General features: G+C 35.0%; 2 protein-coding genes and 1 long non-coding RNA gene across 3 annotated transcripts in view; 2 read left to right on the top strand and 1 right to left on the bottom strand.

Annotated features, from left to right (window-relative positions):
- LOC112035927 (putative disease resistance protein RGA1) overlaps positions 1–13,121 on the bottom strand; it is a 46,293-nt gene extending 33,172 nt beyond the window's left edge. The window contains exons 1-12 of the mRNA XM_065764183.1: positions 9,440–13,121; positions 9,197–9,320; positions 8,435–8,509; positions 8,175–8,302; positions 7,756–7,843; positions 7,447–7,589; positions 7,310–7,347; positions 6,702–7,197; positions 6,552–6,589; positions 6,268–6,335; positions 1,826–2,046; positions 1,354–1,441 (exon numbers count right to left, since the gene is read on the bottom strand). Coding sequence (XP_065620255.1) covers positions 8,485–8,509; positions 9,197–9,320; positions 9,440–13,121 — 3,831 coding nt within the window. The 3' untranslated portion in view covers positions 1,354–1,441; positions 1,826–2,046; positions 6,268–6,335; ... (5 more) ...; positions 8,175–8,302; positions 8,435–8,484. The remainder of the gene's footprint in view (positions 1–1,353; positions 1,442–1,825; positions 2,047–6,267; positions 6,336–6,551; positions 6,590–6,701; positions 7,198–7,309; positions 7,348–7,446; positions 7,590–7,755; positions 7,844–8,174; positions 8,303–8,434; positions 8,510–9,196; positions 9,321–9,439) is intronic.
- LOC112006258 (uncharacterized) overlaps positions 1–14,613 on the top strand; it is a 57,106-nt gene that overhangs the window by 26,266 nt on the left and 16,227 nt on the right. The window lies entirely within an intron of this gene.
- LOC112035884 (non-specific lipid transfer protein GPI-anchored 14) lies at positions 4,943–5,929 on the top strand. Its single transcript, XM_024068720.2, has 3 exons — positions 4,943–5,297; positions 5,489–5,590; positions 5,689–5,929. Exons 1-3 carry the CDS (start codon positions 4,952–4,954, stop codon positions 5,838–5,840), a joined length of 600 nt encoding a protein of 199 aa, XP_023924488.1. The 5' UTR covers positions 4,943–4,951; the 3' UTR covers positions 5,841–5,929.

The raw sequence follows: 14,613 nt of genomic DNA on the forward strand, positions 1-14,613 counted from the left end.
TTTTTTTGGTTCCTCTCTAAACATTTAAAAATATATTAATTGATTAATTAGTAACATGAAAACAATAAAATACCAAATATATCAACTAATAGATGATCTACAGTAAAGTTAATATAATTTAGGTCTTAATACATCCACTTAGCTCAAACTCTACTAATCAAAATTACAATTACAATGACTCAATTTCAACACAGTTATACTCTAACTACGAGATTGTTTGGATAAGCTGTTTCGAAAGGTACGTTTTAAAAACGAGCATTTTTAAACCATGCATTTTGAAAACACCATTTTAAAAACCACATACATGTGTTTGGTAAAAATGTAAAAATATGCATTTTTTATTTTTAAAGCCACATTAAGCATTTGAATAAACTATTTTAAAAATAGCCATTTTGGATGTAAATTCCAAAAAATAACTTAACTATTTTGTTAAGATTATTTTGTCATTTTTCTTGTAATCACTGTTTTCTTCAAACCCATCTACTATTCAACAAGAAAAAACTAATCCCATCCAATCCAAATGGTTTTGTTCAACCCCATTTCTATATATTTTTATATATATATATATATATATTTTTTTTTTTTTTTAACTTTACAACCGGTAAAGAAACAGCTGCCACACCAAACATCCAACCAAAATTTTATTCTAGTACCATCAGCTACCTCAAATTTAATAAAGCAAGAAAACTTTGTCCATCCTCTCTGAATATACTTCCATAACCAAACCCCATACGGCCCATTAATAGACTTGGAACACCACCCACCCCCACTGAACCATACTTTTGGCACAGAGACTTGGTATACCAACAAAAAACTGCAAGAATAAATAAAAAGACATTTAACTGTCACAGTTTTGAAGCATGCTAAAAGAATACCACAGTGACAACAGCCTTGAAGACATTAGGCACTATTACCATCCCATCTAATGTGCTTCTCATACGTGTGATACAACTATTCCACTAGGGCCATGTCGTTGTTTAGATTTTAAATAACTAACTTTTAGACATAAAAGTTTACAGGATCCAAACAATGGTGACCATCTCACCAATGCATAATGCCAGTATCAGATTTAAAGAAAAATTTTAAATTTAACTTTCTCTCATGATATAAACACAAAATTTATGCCATCTATAAAGCATCCACAAGTAGAGAGGATATGACCAGCTGTAACATAAACTGACACCATCAAATCATTAAATCTGTCTATTGCTTTCAAAACCTGCACAAGAATTTAAGGAAGGAGATTGTTAGGAGGTACATTGATGACAAAAATAGGTGCAACACAAGAATAATAGAGCAAAAGCATAGTTTTTATCACATTGACATATTTATATCGTGAGGAACAGAACTCACATGGCACTAGTAGTCCATGCAAGGTCCTGAGCAGCATCTTCTCTCTGTTATGTAATATGAACTGATGCAGCTGAGCAGCATCATCTTTCTGTTACCAAGAAATACAACACCAACAACAAATAGCTTTAAAAGGGCCATAATATACAACTCATATAGTAAGCTTCAATAAAAATATTTAAAACAATTAAATAATAAATAAATAAATAAACCAAAAGCGAATCAAATTAATCATGATGATTACACAATGCATCAAATAAGATTAAAAAAAAAAAAAAAAAAAAAAAAAAAAACTCAATCACGAGTCAACATAATAAGCAAGCTTTCATCATACAGAGCATGATACTAATCAATTAATGCAGGATAGGTTCAAAAAGTGATTAGAGACAACTACCAGTGTTACACAGATTATACCACAATAAAAAAAAAAAATCACATTTCAGAAACTAATAAATAGGAAGGATCAAGAACTTACAGTTTGTTCATAAGCATGAACATGACCAGCAAACACCACATCTACTTTTTACTTCACAAACCACGCCTCATACATTACTCTCATGGATTCACCCTCCAGAAAATAATAGTTGCAGCTGTTATACCAAGGGGAATTCATTAGAATAATCAACCAAGGTGTCTCAGTCCGGTTAACTTTTGGTAGTTCCTCTTCAAGCCATTTGTATTGAGGGGTATATTTACCTGAAAAAATGGTGATGACAAGCAGATTTATTATTTTTACTTTTGCTGCATGAAATCCCCAATTTAATTGGGACGAAACCTTAGTTGAGTTGAGCTGAACTACATTGAGTTTGGCAAAATGAGACACTAACACATGCCATGCTAGCTTAAACAAAACACTATGGTAGCAATCTTGTCATTTAACTTAGCCACATAAATTAGGAAGGCTTGATCATTATGTCCTGTCATCCCCTGTAAAAACATTTTTTTTCTTTTGTTTCTTACAGCATTTTGGGGCAAAACCCCATCATTGAGGATGTAGTCCTAAAAAACTGATATACAATGTCAGTGAAAGATACTTGTAATGTTATAAACATTGTATATGATTGTCATTATGGAAACCAAAATCAAACAAGATCCCATATTGATAATTGAGGGGCCAATATATATATATATATATATACACACATATATAGTTAGTTAGTTAGAAAAGTTTGCCAACATTTGATCCCATGGTCATGACGTTTTGCTTTGTGTCTATATCAATTATTCATTATGATAGGCCAACTGAAGCATTAGAGGCTATTCAAGAGAGGAAGGACAGACTTGACCTTGTTCTGCCAGACGTCCATATGCCCCTTTTTTATAGCTAAAAACCAAGATTGAAACATATGAATAATAATATGACCAAGAGGCATGAGCAATTCTGCTTACAAGACAAAGCCCAACATACTTTCCCCGCCCACCACTTATAAACAACCACAATCCAGAATTCCCAGCAAATTGTTTGTTTCAATAAATAGTATTCTTGCTCTTTTCCCTTTTGTTATCAGAACTATGCCCACTACAAGCACACAGAGATAGACACATCTAACCTCAACTCCCCAGCAACACACATAAATAGATTCCAAAATCTGTCAAACTTAGAAGGGCACCTCGCATAGAGAGGACACACAAACACTATACTGGAAGTGCATTTACAATACCCATTAAGCTTTTTATCACTAAAGAATGTTAAAGCCCATAAACACAATCCTAATTCTTGAATGAGAAACATAATAAAGAAAACTCCTATATCCATTTATTCCCAACCCACCCAAAAAAAAAAAAACACGGGGGTCTAATTCCAATGATATCTATGTGTCTACATATATAAAGCAATAATTATAATCAAAACCCAAAATGGGCAGGTCTCAAAAGCAGCCAAAAACCCAAATAAATTCACAACCCATGAAGAAACAAAAACAGCAGCAGCAACAAATCCCTCAGCCAAAATAAGTTCCAAAATTTTGATTTCAACAATCATGTAACCCACCATCCAAAAAGCCCAAGTCTATAACATAAATTCAGCAGAAGAGGAACAGAGAATTGTTACTTGGCAAGTGAGATGAAGAACGAAGACCATAAACAAAGCAGAAGTAGGAACAGAGAATAGAGAGCTCGTGGAGATTGAGAGAATACAGTAGCAGACATACATGGAGGAGTATAGACTGACTGAGAATATAGAGGAGGAGATATACATGGGGGAAGGGATAAAGCTGGTATTTCTTATTGTATTGGCGCTATTTTGATTTTCTAAAGAAAAAAAACAGCGGTAACCCAATCTGTGTTTCTGGAAAAGCAGAGCTTTGCAGTGTTTTGTAAACGTGAAAAATCTGGATTTTGAAAATGCATACATGCCGATTTTGTGAAGCCAAACAGTTTACAAAATTACGTTTTGTCTAAAACGCGCGTTAAGGCTTTGTGAACAGCCTACCCAAACGGGCTTTACATCAGCAACATCTCCACTGGTCTAAAGTAGCAATAACAGCTCCACACAGCAGCAGTATCCATAATTCACACAGCAGCAATAGTATCTCCACAATAGGTAACTCTTTGTGATGATCTTAACAATTACACAACGTTTTATGACTTTCTTAATTTGTTACACTTGTTTGCTGCGTATCTTTATTTACACAATGTTAGTTGTCTTTTTTTAAATGAATGTGCATAACTGAAAAATCATCACATCTATGGGTTTCTAATTAGAAAGGTGCTATAGTCCACAGCTTGGAAGGTGTTTGTGTTTTATATATGTAATTTTTTAAGCATGGGACTTATGGGAAATGCTGAGTATAGAATTTATTTGACAAATTTACTTGTAGCCAAAATAGTTTAAACAAAAAGGGTCATACAGATTGGAAAGTTCCAATAGAGAATGCTGTGGATCATTATTTGGGTTTGGGCTAAGGCTAACACCAGATATTTGTGGTAGCTCAAATCACAAAGCCTCAAAACCTCGTCCTTCCTGGAGAATGCTGTGGCCTAAATATGAACTCAAGCCTAAAGGAATTGTGCAAGAGAATAAAAATGAAGTGCACGGGTCTATGATGTTGATGTCATTGAGAACGGTGAATGATATCATGATTTCAAAGCCAAGGGCATCATTGTCACCGATTTGTTGCCTTTGAATGGGGTAGGTGAAGTGACCCACTATATGTTTTCCAAAGTCTTGTTTTAAGTTGTCATTGGAGAACTTCTGCAATCTTCTATTTCTTTACACAAGTTATCTTATCTCAGGTCAGTACTACTAGCAACTATGACTAAAGAAAGAAAAGGTGCTTTAGTAGATTTCATCATGTGCATTTAGAGGAATGAAGTTTTAGTTAATTTTCTTGCATCCTGCTGCAATCATAGAATGCCACATCTAGTAAGATACCAATTCTTGAGATATTCTTAAGAGTGCACTACATATCAATTCGATGTGGAATGTTGTCAACAAGTAATAATTCAAAAGTAGTGCTAAACTTGGTGATTGTAATAATAAAAGTAGTGACAACTGAGGACAAAGCAGATGATATGATTGAGTCCACTACCACCTAGCTCTTTTTAAATAGCCTAAGCATAAATTGAGTTTGGACCCCCTCTTTCTATATGTGTAAACAAAATGGCAATAGCCCTACACCCAAGCACTTTGATACTTCCATTCCTATTAGTGCTAATGTCAGTTATTGTTAGCTATACAATGGCAGATGCAGCCAAAGACAGAGAAGAGTGTGCACAACAACTAGTAGGACTGGCTACATGTCTGCCTTACATTGGAGGTCAATCAAAAGCTCCGACACCAGACTGTTGCACCGGTCTTAAACAAGTCCTAAAGGACAACAAGAAGTGCTTGTGCTTCATCATCAGAGATTGTAATGATCCAGAATTAGGACTACAGATTAATGTTACATTTGCTTTGGGTCTGCCTTTTGTTTGCCATGCCCCTGCTAATGTCTCCCAGTGTCCTAGTATGCATTCAGCTATAAGAGTTGTTTTGTTCCAGCAAATTGTTTTTTATGAAATTCAATGTAAGAAGTGAATGGTGAGTGCTATAGACCTGTTTTGGTTTTACACTTCTCTAAAAAGGAGGACAAATATCACTAGAAGTGGCTAATATTTGACACACTGATTTGATTTGTTTGCATGGTCATGGATGCAGCTCTTCTACACTTGGATCCTAATTCACTAGAAGCTCAAGTTTTCTACCAATTGGGAAGGAGTTCTAATCAAAGTGATGTTAGTCCTGCCCCTAGTCCAAGTGGTAATGTAACCAACATACATGAGTCTTCTTTTTAATTTCAATTTCTTTTGATATTGTAGAAAACTACTTAAATTTGTGGGTAATTTCTCTGGCTATAGGTGGAGGGACTTCCACAAGTGTCAAAAGTGAGGGGACTAGTGGTCAAGACAAGAATGAAAGTTGTTATGGTCCAAAGAGATTGTTTGGAATGGAGATTGTTATTGGCGGAGCCTTAACATGGTGTTTCATTAATTCACGCTTGTTCATATAGGCACTTGGACTGTCACTCTTCAGTAACTTTGGCCTTTGACTACTGTTCTGTAATTGTTATCCTCATGTTATGTTCATTTTATTTGTCAATACTCCCTGCCTCTATTAATCCCAGAATAATAATGAAAACCTTCTAACTCACCATTGTCTCTACTTTTCCACGAGGGGTGTCTTTTGAAATATGCCTTATAAATTTTCTAAAGAAAAAAAAAAGAGTCGAAGGATAAAGTATATGTATCTAGTATGAGAATAAAAAAGTAACAGATAAAATTGAAATTTAATCACTATCCTTGAAGTGAAGCTATAAGGATGTTGCAAAAACAAAAAGTAACTTTCTCAATTGTCTTCAAGAGAAATTTCTCAAATATTTGTAGATACTACACCTCTTTGGGAGTGTCACAGTGTATGAGGACATGCAGAGTACTTACAGGGCACAAGTCACACACAGGGCAGCAATACAAATACGCCAGCAAGCCTGAACCTTTCTGACAGAGTACTAAACAAAAAATTCCAACAAGGTGTTAGATTCATGTGATATTTCACAGGTGCCATATCTCTAATATAACTCCATGGTATGCTAAGCAACCTTAAGAAATTAATCCAAAGATGATAGAAAGGAAAAAAGTTTGAGAAATAAAAAGGCGAATAAGTTTTCCACCATATTTCAAAAAAGGAAAAAAGTTTTGAGAGGAAATGAGGATCCATAGCTAACCTCAAAACTTGGGAATAACACTTTGTTGATGATGTTGCCTATCATATTGCCAGGAAAAAAATAAATAAATAAATAAATAATTAAAAATTAAAAAATTAAAAACTCAAAAATTGAAGCCAAACCTATGAGGGTAAGGAATGAGCTAGTTACCATTATTTTCTCCTTGTTTCTGTGTAAACTTTGCATAGTCTAGTTTGGAAAAAAAGCATGCACTTTTAAATTCCTGCCTGCTTTAGTATTCAATTCTCAAATACAACAGCAAGTCTGAAGCAGCAGACAGAGCACTAAGACAATTACAAAAGAATGACTCTTTACAGCAGCAATACAAACACACCAGCAAGCCTGAACCTATCTGACAGAGCACTAAACAAAAAATTCCAACAAGGTGTTAGATTCATGTGATATTTCACAGGTGCCATATCTCTAATATAACTCCATGGTATGCTAAGCAACCTTAAGAAATTAATCCAAAGATGAAAGAAATGCCTTCTTTATTAAGTAACGGAACTCTCCAAGCAAACCTTGTTCAACGAAGTCTTACTAGTTGAGAAGTCCAAAAATCATTCACCATGAAATTAAGCTATCCTTAAAAGCAGGTAATAATTTTGAGTGCTAACACCAAGCTATAGCTTTCATCCATGGTAACCTATCAGACCAAAGTTTGAGAAATAAAAAGGTTAATAAGTGAGTGAATAAGTTTTCCACCGTGTTTCAAAAAAAGAAAAAGTTTTGAGAGGAAATGAGGATCCATAGCTAACCTCAAAACTTGGGAATAACGCTTTGTTGATGATGTTGCCTATCATATTGACAGGAAAAAAAAAAAAAATTTTAAACTCAAAAATTGAAGCCATACGTATGAGGAAAGATTTAATGCGGTAAGGAATGAGATAGTTACCATTATTTTCTCCTTGTTTCTGTGTAAACTTCACATAGTCTAGTTTGGAAAAAAACATGCACTTTTAAATTCTTGCCTACTTTAGTATTCAAAGCTCTACAGGTTTTTCCATATAGAGCCCAATAAATGATAAACTCATCAACCTGAAACCAAAGGGTAAATTTAAGAGTGAACGAGATTAGTATCTGAGAAATTTGGTTATGTAGTATACTAACTGTATATTTGGACCTTGTCTTTTTGTTTGATAAAATACTTACTTATATACTGATAAAAAAAAGTACTTGAGAAATTTGGAGGGATATGAGAAACCTGTATACAGACTGGAGCTAAATCCTTCCAAAATAAATTTCAATCTCTGGGATGTGAGCAGCTTAATGCACTAATGACCTATTTCCTCCTGCATTTTTCAAATAAATTCATATTATTTTGGTTCACAGGAATCAAATTCCTCCTCTTCCTCTTCCTTTCCCATTCAATAGATAAAGCTAAAATGTCTCAAAAAAAAGCACTATGATGCAAACACATCTTGTTTGCTATACAAACTGGTGAAACAGCTCCCACATTACTAGGGGAAGTATCATTGGATATTTAGAGGGGAAAAAAAAGGACATACAAAAATTATACCTAGAAACAGAATTAGACAGGATAAGTAAAAGTTGCAAATATAAAATACTAAAATATACAAAAGCAGTAGTTAAACCATTACGATTTTAGATAAGTAGGCTTACCTTTCACAGGAGTCTTGAGGCTATATGCAGATTATTCTCTACTTCTGTATCTCAATGTACTTTGAGATCAAAAGCACTACATCACTTACACATGGGGCCCTATATTATTCTCTACTTCTTGTCTTGTGCTGATGCATGTGAAATACAGTAAAACAAGAATTGATGTTAGTAGCTGAAGATGCAAAGATGCGAAAGAAGAAACAAAAGTAGTAAGGACAAAGGACACTTGAGAGGGAGGTTAGGATATTGTAATGAGTTACCTCCATTGATGAATCACTTGAGAAAGCCACATATTGTTGTTGAAAGCTGGCTATATAAATGTACATGATAAAAGCCTGCAGCAATCGCATTAAAATGATGCATTAGGTTTAAAAAAAAAACAAAGATTTGTCTTGACTGTAGTATATAGTCTGTAATGACAATAAAAATAATGAATCGGTGCTTGATCTCTATAAAATATATTTGGTGTTATAATTTATAAAACAGGTCAATGGTAGAATTCATGTTTTTTTATCTCAAACCAGCCACCAATATTAAAATCAACAAACTGAGAAAACTTATAGATAGTTCGATGTTTCGGTAGCATATAGTAACATTTTCCTTCCAAATATCAACTTATCAAGCTACATTTCAAAATAAAACCATGATGCTTGAAAATTATATTTTGCTACAAAGCATGATCCCATAGTGATTTAACTTGGATAAAAAATTGTGATAAATGGCATTATCTGTAGACATAACAGAAAATTGGAAGCTTATATATTAAAAAAGGAATTGAATACCTGTACAATGAGCTGAATCCTATGGCACGGTTGCCCAGTTCAATTGTCCTAGTAATATTGACTCTGTTTACACAATGGGTAATGAAGCACATCAAATAAAAATATGGAATTATTTGAAATGTAAGAAATTAGATGAAAGAAAGTTCACATTAATTTTTTTTTCCAAAACATAATTAAAAAAATGAGAATATTATGAGCAGATAAACGGAGAAAAGGAAAAGAAAAGAAAGGAGATAGTACCAGTGAGTGAGTTGTTGAGTTGTTGAACAATTGCAGCACCCAAAAACTTTAATTAAGTCCCAATTCTTACGAGCAGGTTTCTTTGCTTCTTCATCTGAAATTTCTTCATTTGGTTCTTCTTCGTCTGAAATTTAATCACCAAGAAATACAGACGTTGAGAGAGAACAATGGAGAAGAAGAATTGGGCTTTTGGATTATTTTTTTTAATTGAAGGTTGGGAGTAAAATGATGACTTTTACATACCTGGCTCTTCTTCTTGCTGAGATAGATCTCCTTTCAAATTGGGAATGTGAGAAATTTTATGCCAATCTTCCCCGATTTGCTTCTTGCATCTTTTCAGTAAGATGGGACATTGGATAATTTCTAGTGTTTGCAAAGAGGGAAGGGCACGGATTCCTTCTGGCAACGATTTCAAAACAGTGCAATGGTGAATTTCAAGAGATTGAAGAGATATAAGTTTGCAGATCCACTCCGGTATAGCTATCAAATAACAACAGAACGAAATATTGAGTTTTTGTAGAGAGCTGACATATTGAAGCCCCGTTGGGAGAGAGACCAACTTCGAAAGTAGATAGAATTCCAAAGAGAGAAGGGTCGTAAGTCCTTGCCATTCCATCTCATCCCAATCATTGGATAAATCAACCCACTGAACATGCAGCTCTTGAAGTGCCGTAAGATATCGCATGCCTTGAGGAAGAGGACATTTCTCTAGATATAGAGTACGGAGAGAAATGAGATTTCGTAGGCACTCCTTTGGCAAAGCTTCTTCCGTGTTCTGAATATTCATGTAACGTAATTTGGAGAGAGGGGCAACAATTGTAGAAGAAGAAGAAGAAGAAGAAGAAGAAGCAATTGATGGTAGTTTCCCTGAAGTCTTACTGTTTATCATCATCCTCTCCAATAACTGCTTCAAGCTACAATTACTTAGGGTCAAACATTCGAGATATGGAAACAAAGGAAAGGAAGTCAGCTGAGGGCAATCCCAAATTGTTAAGTAGGAAAGACGAGGAAATGAAGGAAGAGAATCCCTCCTTCCCCGCCACCATCCCTTTAAATTAGGGCAATTCCAAATCTTGAGTACCTCCAAAGATGGGTAGAATAAAGAATCACTGTTATCTCTCTCTGAATCTGATATGTGCTCTAAACAATCCAATCTATACAAATTGATAATTTTGAGAGATGACAATTGGTCCAACGGTGGAAGATATTGGCATTTTTTACATGAATCTAATTTAAATTCGACAAGATTTGTGAGGGACAGAAACCAATGTGGAAATCTCACTCCCCTGTACCGCGTTAAACTCAATGCTTTGAGATTTATATGTGGTTGCAAGGCTTCCAATGACATGCCATCATAACCAGCACTCGTCTCATTAATGTCTTCTTCTACCCACTCTAAGTCCAACCTATCAAGGCGATGTTTCTCTTTCAAATTTGCATCCTTATACTCTAAAGGGGCATCTTTTACTTGTTTGAGATTTTCGATTGACAGAGTTCCTCTTAACTCATTTAACCTGTTAAGTTCCTTCAATTTACCGTAACTCCTAGGCACTGAATCGATACTACCCTTACTCATCACAAATCTTGACAATGTTTGTAGATTAGTCAATTGGCCCAGTCCATTTGGCATATGAGTCAAACCCCAACACACGTCAATCTGAAGAAACTTGAGGTTGACTAATTTGTTAATATCTCTTGGCAATTCTTTAAGCTTTAAACACCAAGAGAGTTTAAGTGTTTGCAAATTGTACAACTTGACAATAGAATTAGGAAGCATCTCAATGTCTTCATTCTTAGAAAGATCAAGATATCTTAGATGCTTCAACTTTTTGATAGAACTTGGAATTGTTTTAATCCCCATGTTATGCAAATCCAACAAGCGTATGAACTTAAAATTTGCCACAATTGCACTATAAATTAAATTATCTGATGATCTTATGGTACCATACTTCGGTTGACATGGCAAAAGAAATGTCTTTATCCTTCTTGCTCTATATAATGAGACCGGAATCTCCGACGATGAGTACAACGTAACCCCAAATGACACATGACGAGTTTTCTCGTCAATGACATTCTCTTTTGAATAAATGGTGGTGCTCTCTGATCCCATTACTTGTATTGCTATATCATGCATGAGATCATGTATTTTGAATTTTGAAATATTTCCAAGTTCATCTTTTTTAATTTCTTGGAAAAATGATCTCCGAAGCAAATCCATAAAATACTCATGACCAACATCTTTTAGACATTTCTTTTTGTCATACAATGTGATGAACCCCTGTGCCATCCACATATTAATCAAACTTGATTTGTCAATCTTATAATCCTTTGGAAATAGACTACAATAAGCAAAGCATTGCTTCAAGTGTGAGGCGAGATGATCGTAACTCAACTTTAACGTTGGTAAAATATCTCTTTCATTCTGACGTATTTTTGAAAGTTCATCAGTTTTGAATGATAACCACTCTATTTTGGATTTTTTAAAATACAACAAGCCTCCTATTGTTCTTATTGCAAGCGGAACCCCTACACACTTTTTTAAAATCTCCTTCCCAATTTCTACAAAGCTTGCATCCTTCAGTTCTTCCCCCTCTTCAAACGCCATCTTCTTAAATAAAGACCAAGCTGCTTGTTCATCTAAACCCTCTAACACATATGTTTGAATAGGTTGTGAAATCTTTGTCACAATTTCACTACGTGTAGTCACTAAGATTCTACTGCCTCTTGTACCGCCCATTAAAAATTTTTTCAATTCACTCCATTTTTCGCGATCTTCGTTCCACACATCATCCAACACAAGCAAGTATCTCTTTACATTAATTCCTTTTTCGAGATCATTGACTAATGTGTTCATTTGAAGGTCTTTTGGTTTCTCTTTTTTAATACATTCCAAGATTTTCTCAACAATTATCTTTACATTGAAATTTTCAGAGACACACACCCACAATAATAGCTCAAAATGCTTTTTGATTTGTTCATCATTGAAGACAAGTTGAGCAACTGTGGTCTTTCCTAGTCCTCCGATACCAACTATCGCAAGGACAGAAACATTCTCCTTAACATTGGGATCCAACAGAGATCCAATAATGGCCTTCTTATCCTTCTCCCTCCCAATAACATCTTCAGCACTTACAAGGGAATGAGTCTGCCGTCTTGCCTCATTCCTGACTTGTATCTCCTCACAACGTTCATCCAAGCGAAAATGCCTGTCCGCATCTATAGCAACTAGCCTCTCCCTCATCTCCTTAACCTTATGACCCATTCTAACACCATATGCAATCTGGTTAGATTTGGAAAAGAAGATGCGTACCTCTTTGGCCTTCTTGTCACGGGTCATCACTTCCCGTCGCAAGGCCTCAGTGGAGATTTCATCCAGCAAGTCATCTGCATCACACATGGCATCCTTCAGCCTTTGCAGCCACAGTTTGATCTCTGCACTGTCGTGTTGCTTCGCCTCTGCATCCAAAATCACAGCACTGATTATGGAAACTCTCTCCTTGAGTTTGTTGATCTCGTCATTGACACCCCAGATGAGCGCAACCTCTTTGAGTGCTAGGTTGCCCGCCTTCCCAATGATTTCCTTAGCAATGTCGAACAGAACTCCTTCCGCCATTTCTTGAATTAGAGAGAATTGAATGAATGCTAATTGTGTCTTTGTGAGAACAGAGAACTTGGAGATTTCATCCAGCAAGTCATCTGCATCACACATGGCATCCTTCAGCCTTTGCAGCCACAGTTTGATCTCTGCACTGTCGTGTTGCTTCGCCTCTGCATCCAAAATCACAGCACTGATTATGGAAACTCTCTCCTTGAGTTTGTTGATCTCGTCATTGACACCCCAGATGAGCGCAACCTCTTTGAGTGCTAGGTTGCCCGCCTTCCCAATGATTTCCTTAGCAATGTCGAACAGAACTCCTTCCGCCATTTCTTGAATTAGAGAGAATTGAATGAATGCTAATTGTGTCTTTGTGAGAACAGAGAACTGGAGGGCAAGAGTAAGACCAGAATGATCTGTGATCTGTGTGATTAGGGGATGGAGTAGCAGATTGACCAAAAGATAAGACCCTGCTTTTTGAATGCTTGGATGATAGTAAAACACGTAGTTGTAGGGTACAAAAAATGCACAGTTCCCCAACTACCATCAATAATCGAAAGCAGACAAAACACCCCCAATGGCCCTTTGAACAGAAAGAAAAACCGTGTGGACCACAAGTGTTCCCACCTATGCCATTATTGACGCAACCGACACAACCTTTTTGGGACGCAGTGGTTCTGGTATACATTGTTCGAAGTCGCAAGGCCCAGTTCGGTTGATTCAGGAAGGGCAAAAGCCTAGTCCAAAACATCTCTTAATGGGCTTGAGAGTTTTTGTTGAAAGGCTTTGCACCTGAGTTTTCCACACTTGTTTTGGAGCCAAAATGGCCCAATATCACTTATTTTTGAAATTTTTAGGAAAAAAACACTGTTTCGGAAATAAATAAGAAACTACCACTTTTTCAAGAACTCGAGTTTCAGAAACTCGAGTTCCTCTTAATTTTGCCACCGTGGCGCTGCTGAGCTGGAATTTGGGTGATTAAAAAAAATTATGTGGTGCTCGAGCTTGGTAAACTCGAGTTCTATGCAACAGAATACTCGAGTATACCAGGCTCGAGTATGTTTTATAAATAAAATGGAAAAAAAAAAAATTTACACAGTACTCGAGTTTACCAAACTCGAGTACTGTGTTTTTTTTTTTTTTTTTGTTATGTTTTGTTTTTTGTTTGGGGATAATCGACAAATAAACATAAAGATAAAAGTAAGTGGCTTTTTTTTTATGTTTTTATTTATTTAAACAGTAGCATTGTAAAATATAGATATTTTAATTTCAAAATATGAATTTAATTTCTACATTAATTAAAATTGTTCATTGTTTTCTCATAAAAATTATTCACTATTTTCTGTATAAACTATTTATACGATTTTGCATAAAATTATTTTATGTTTAGCATTATTTAAGAAATTGTTCACTCTCTTTTCAGCATAAATTATTTTCTATTTACTGTTTAAAAAATTATTCACTGTTTTCTCATAAAACACCTAGTGAAATCGTGTTTTCTAAATTTAAAAGCCAAATCTGAATATTTTTTCATGTTTAAATTTCACAATAATCGAATTTGTTTTTTTACATTGATAAAATCTGTTTCTACGTTAATAAAATTTTCTCTCTATACATCATGTTTACTGTATATTCGAAGCTGCTTACCGCATTCATAAAATCCATTTTTTGCATTAATTAAAACTGTTCACTGTTTTCTTATAAAAATCGTTCACTGTTTTCTGCATAAACTATTTTTAGCATTGGCGCAGTTATTGCACTTAAATGGTTTTTGTGTTTTTGTGTTTTTTTTTTTTTTTTTTAATATGTAACTATATGAATA

Source organism: Quercus suber, unplaced genomic scaffold (assembly GCF_002906115.3).
Source record: "Quercus suber isolate HL8 unplaced genomic scaffold, Cork oak 2.0 scaffold_543, whole genome shotgun sequence".
Taxonomy (NCBI): domain Eukaryota; kingdom Viridiplantae; phylum Streptophyta; class Magnoliopsida; order Fagales; family Fagaceae; genus Quercus; species Quercus suber.

Coding starts and splice junctions, on each gene's coding strand:
- LOC112035884 (XM_024068720.2), top strand. CDS start 4,952: ATGGCAATAGCCCTACACCCAAGCACTTTGATACTTCCATTCCTATTA. Junction 5,298..5,488: donor TAATGTCTCCCAGTGTCCTA/GTATGCATTCAG, acceptor TCATGGATGCAG/CTCTTCTACACTTGGATCCT. Junction 5,591..5,688: donor TCCTGCCCCTAGTCCAAGTG/GTAATGTAACCA, acceptor CTCTGGCTATAG/GTGGAGGGACTTCCACAAGT.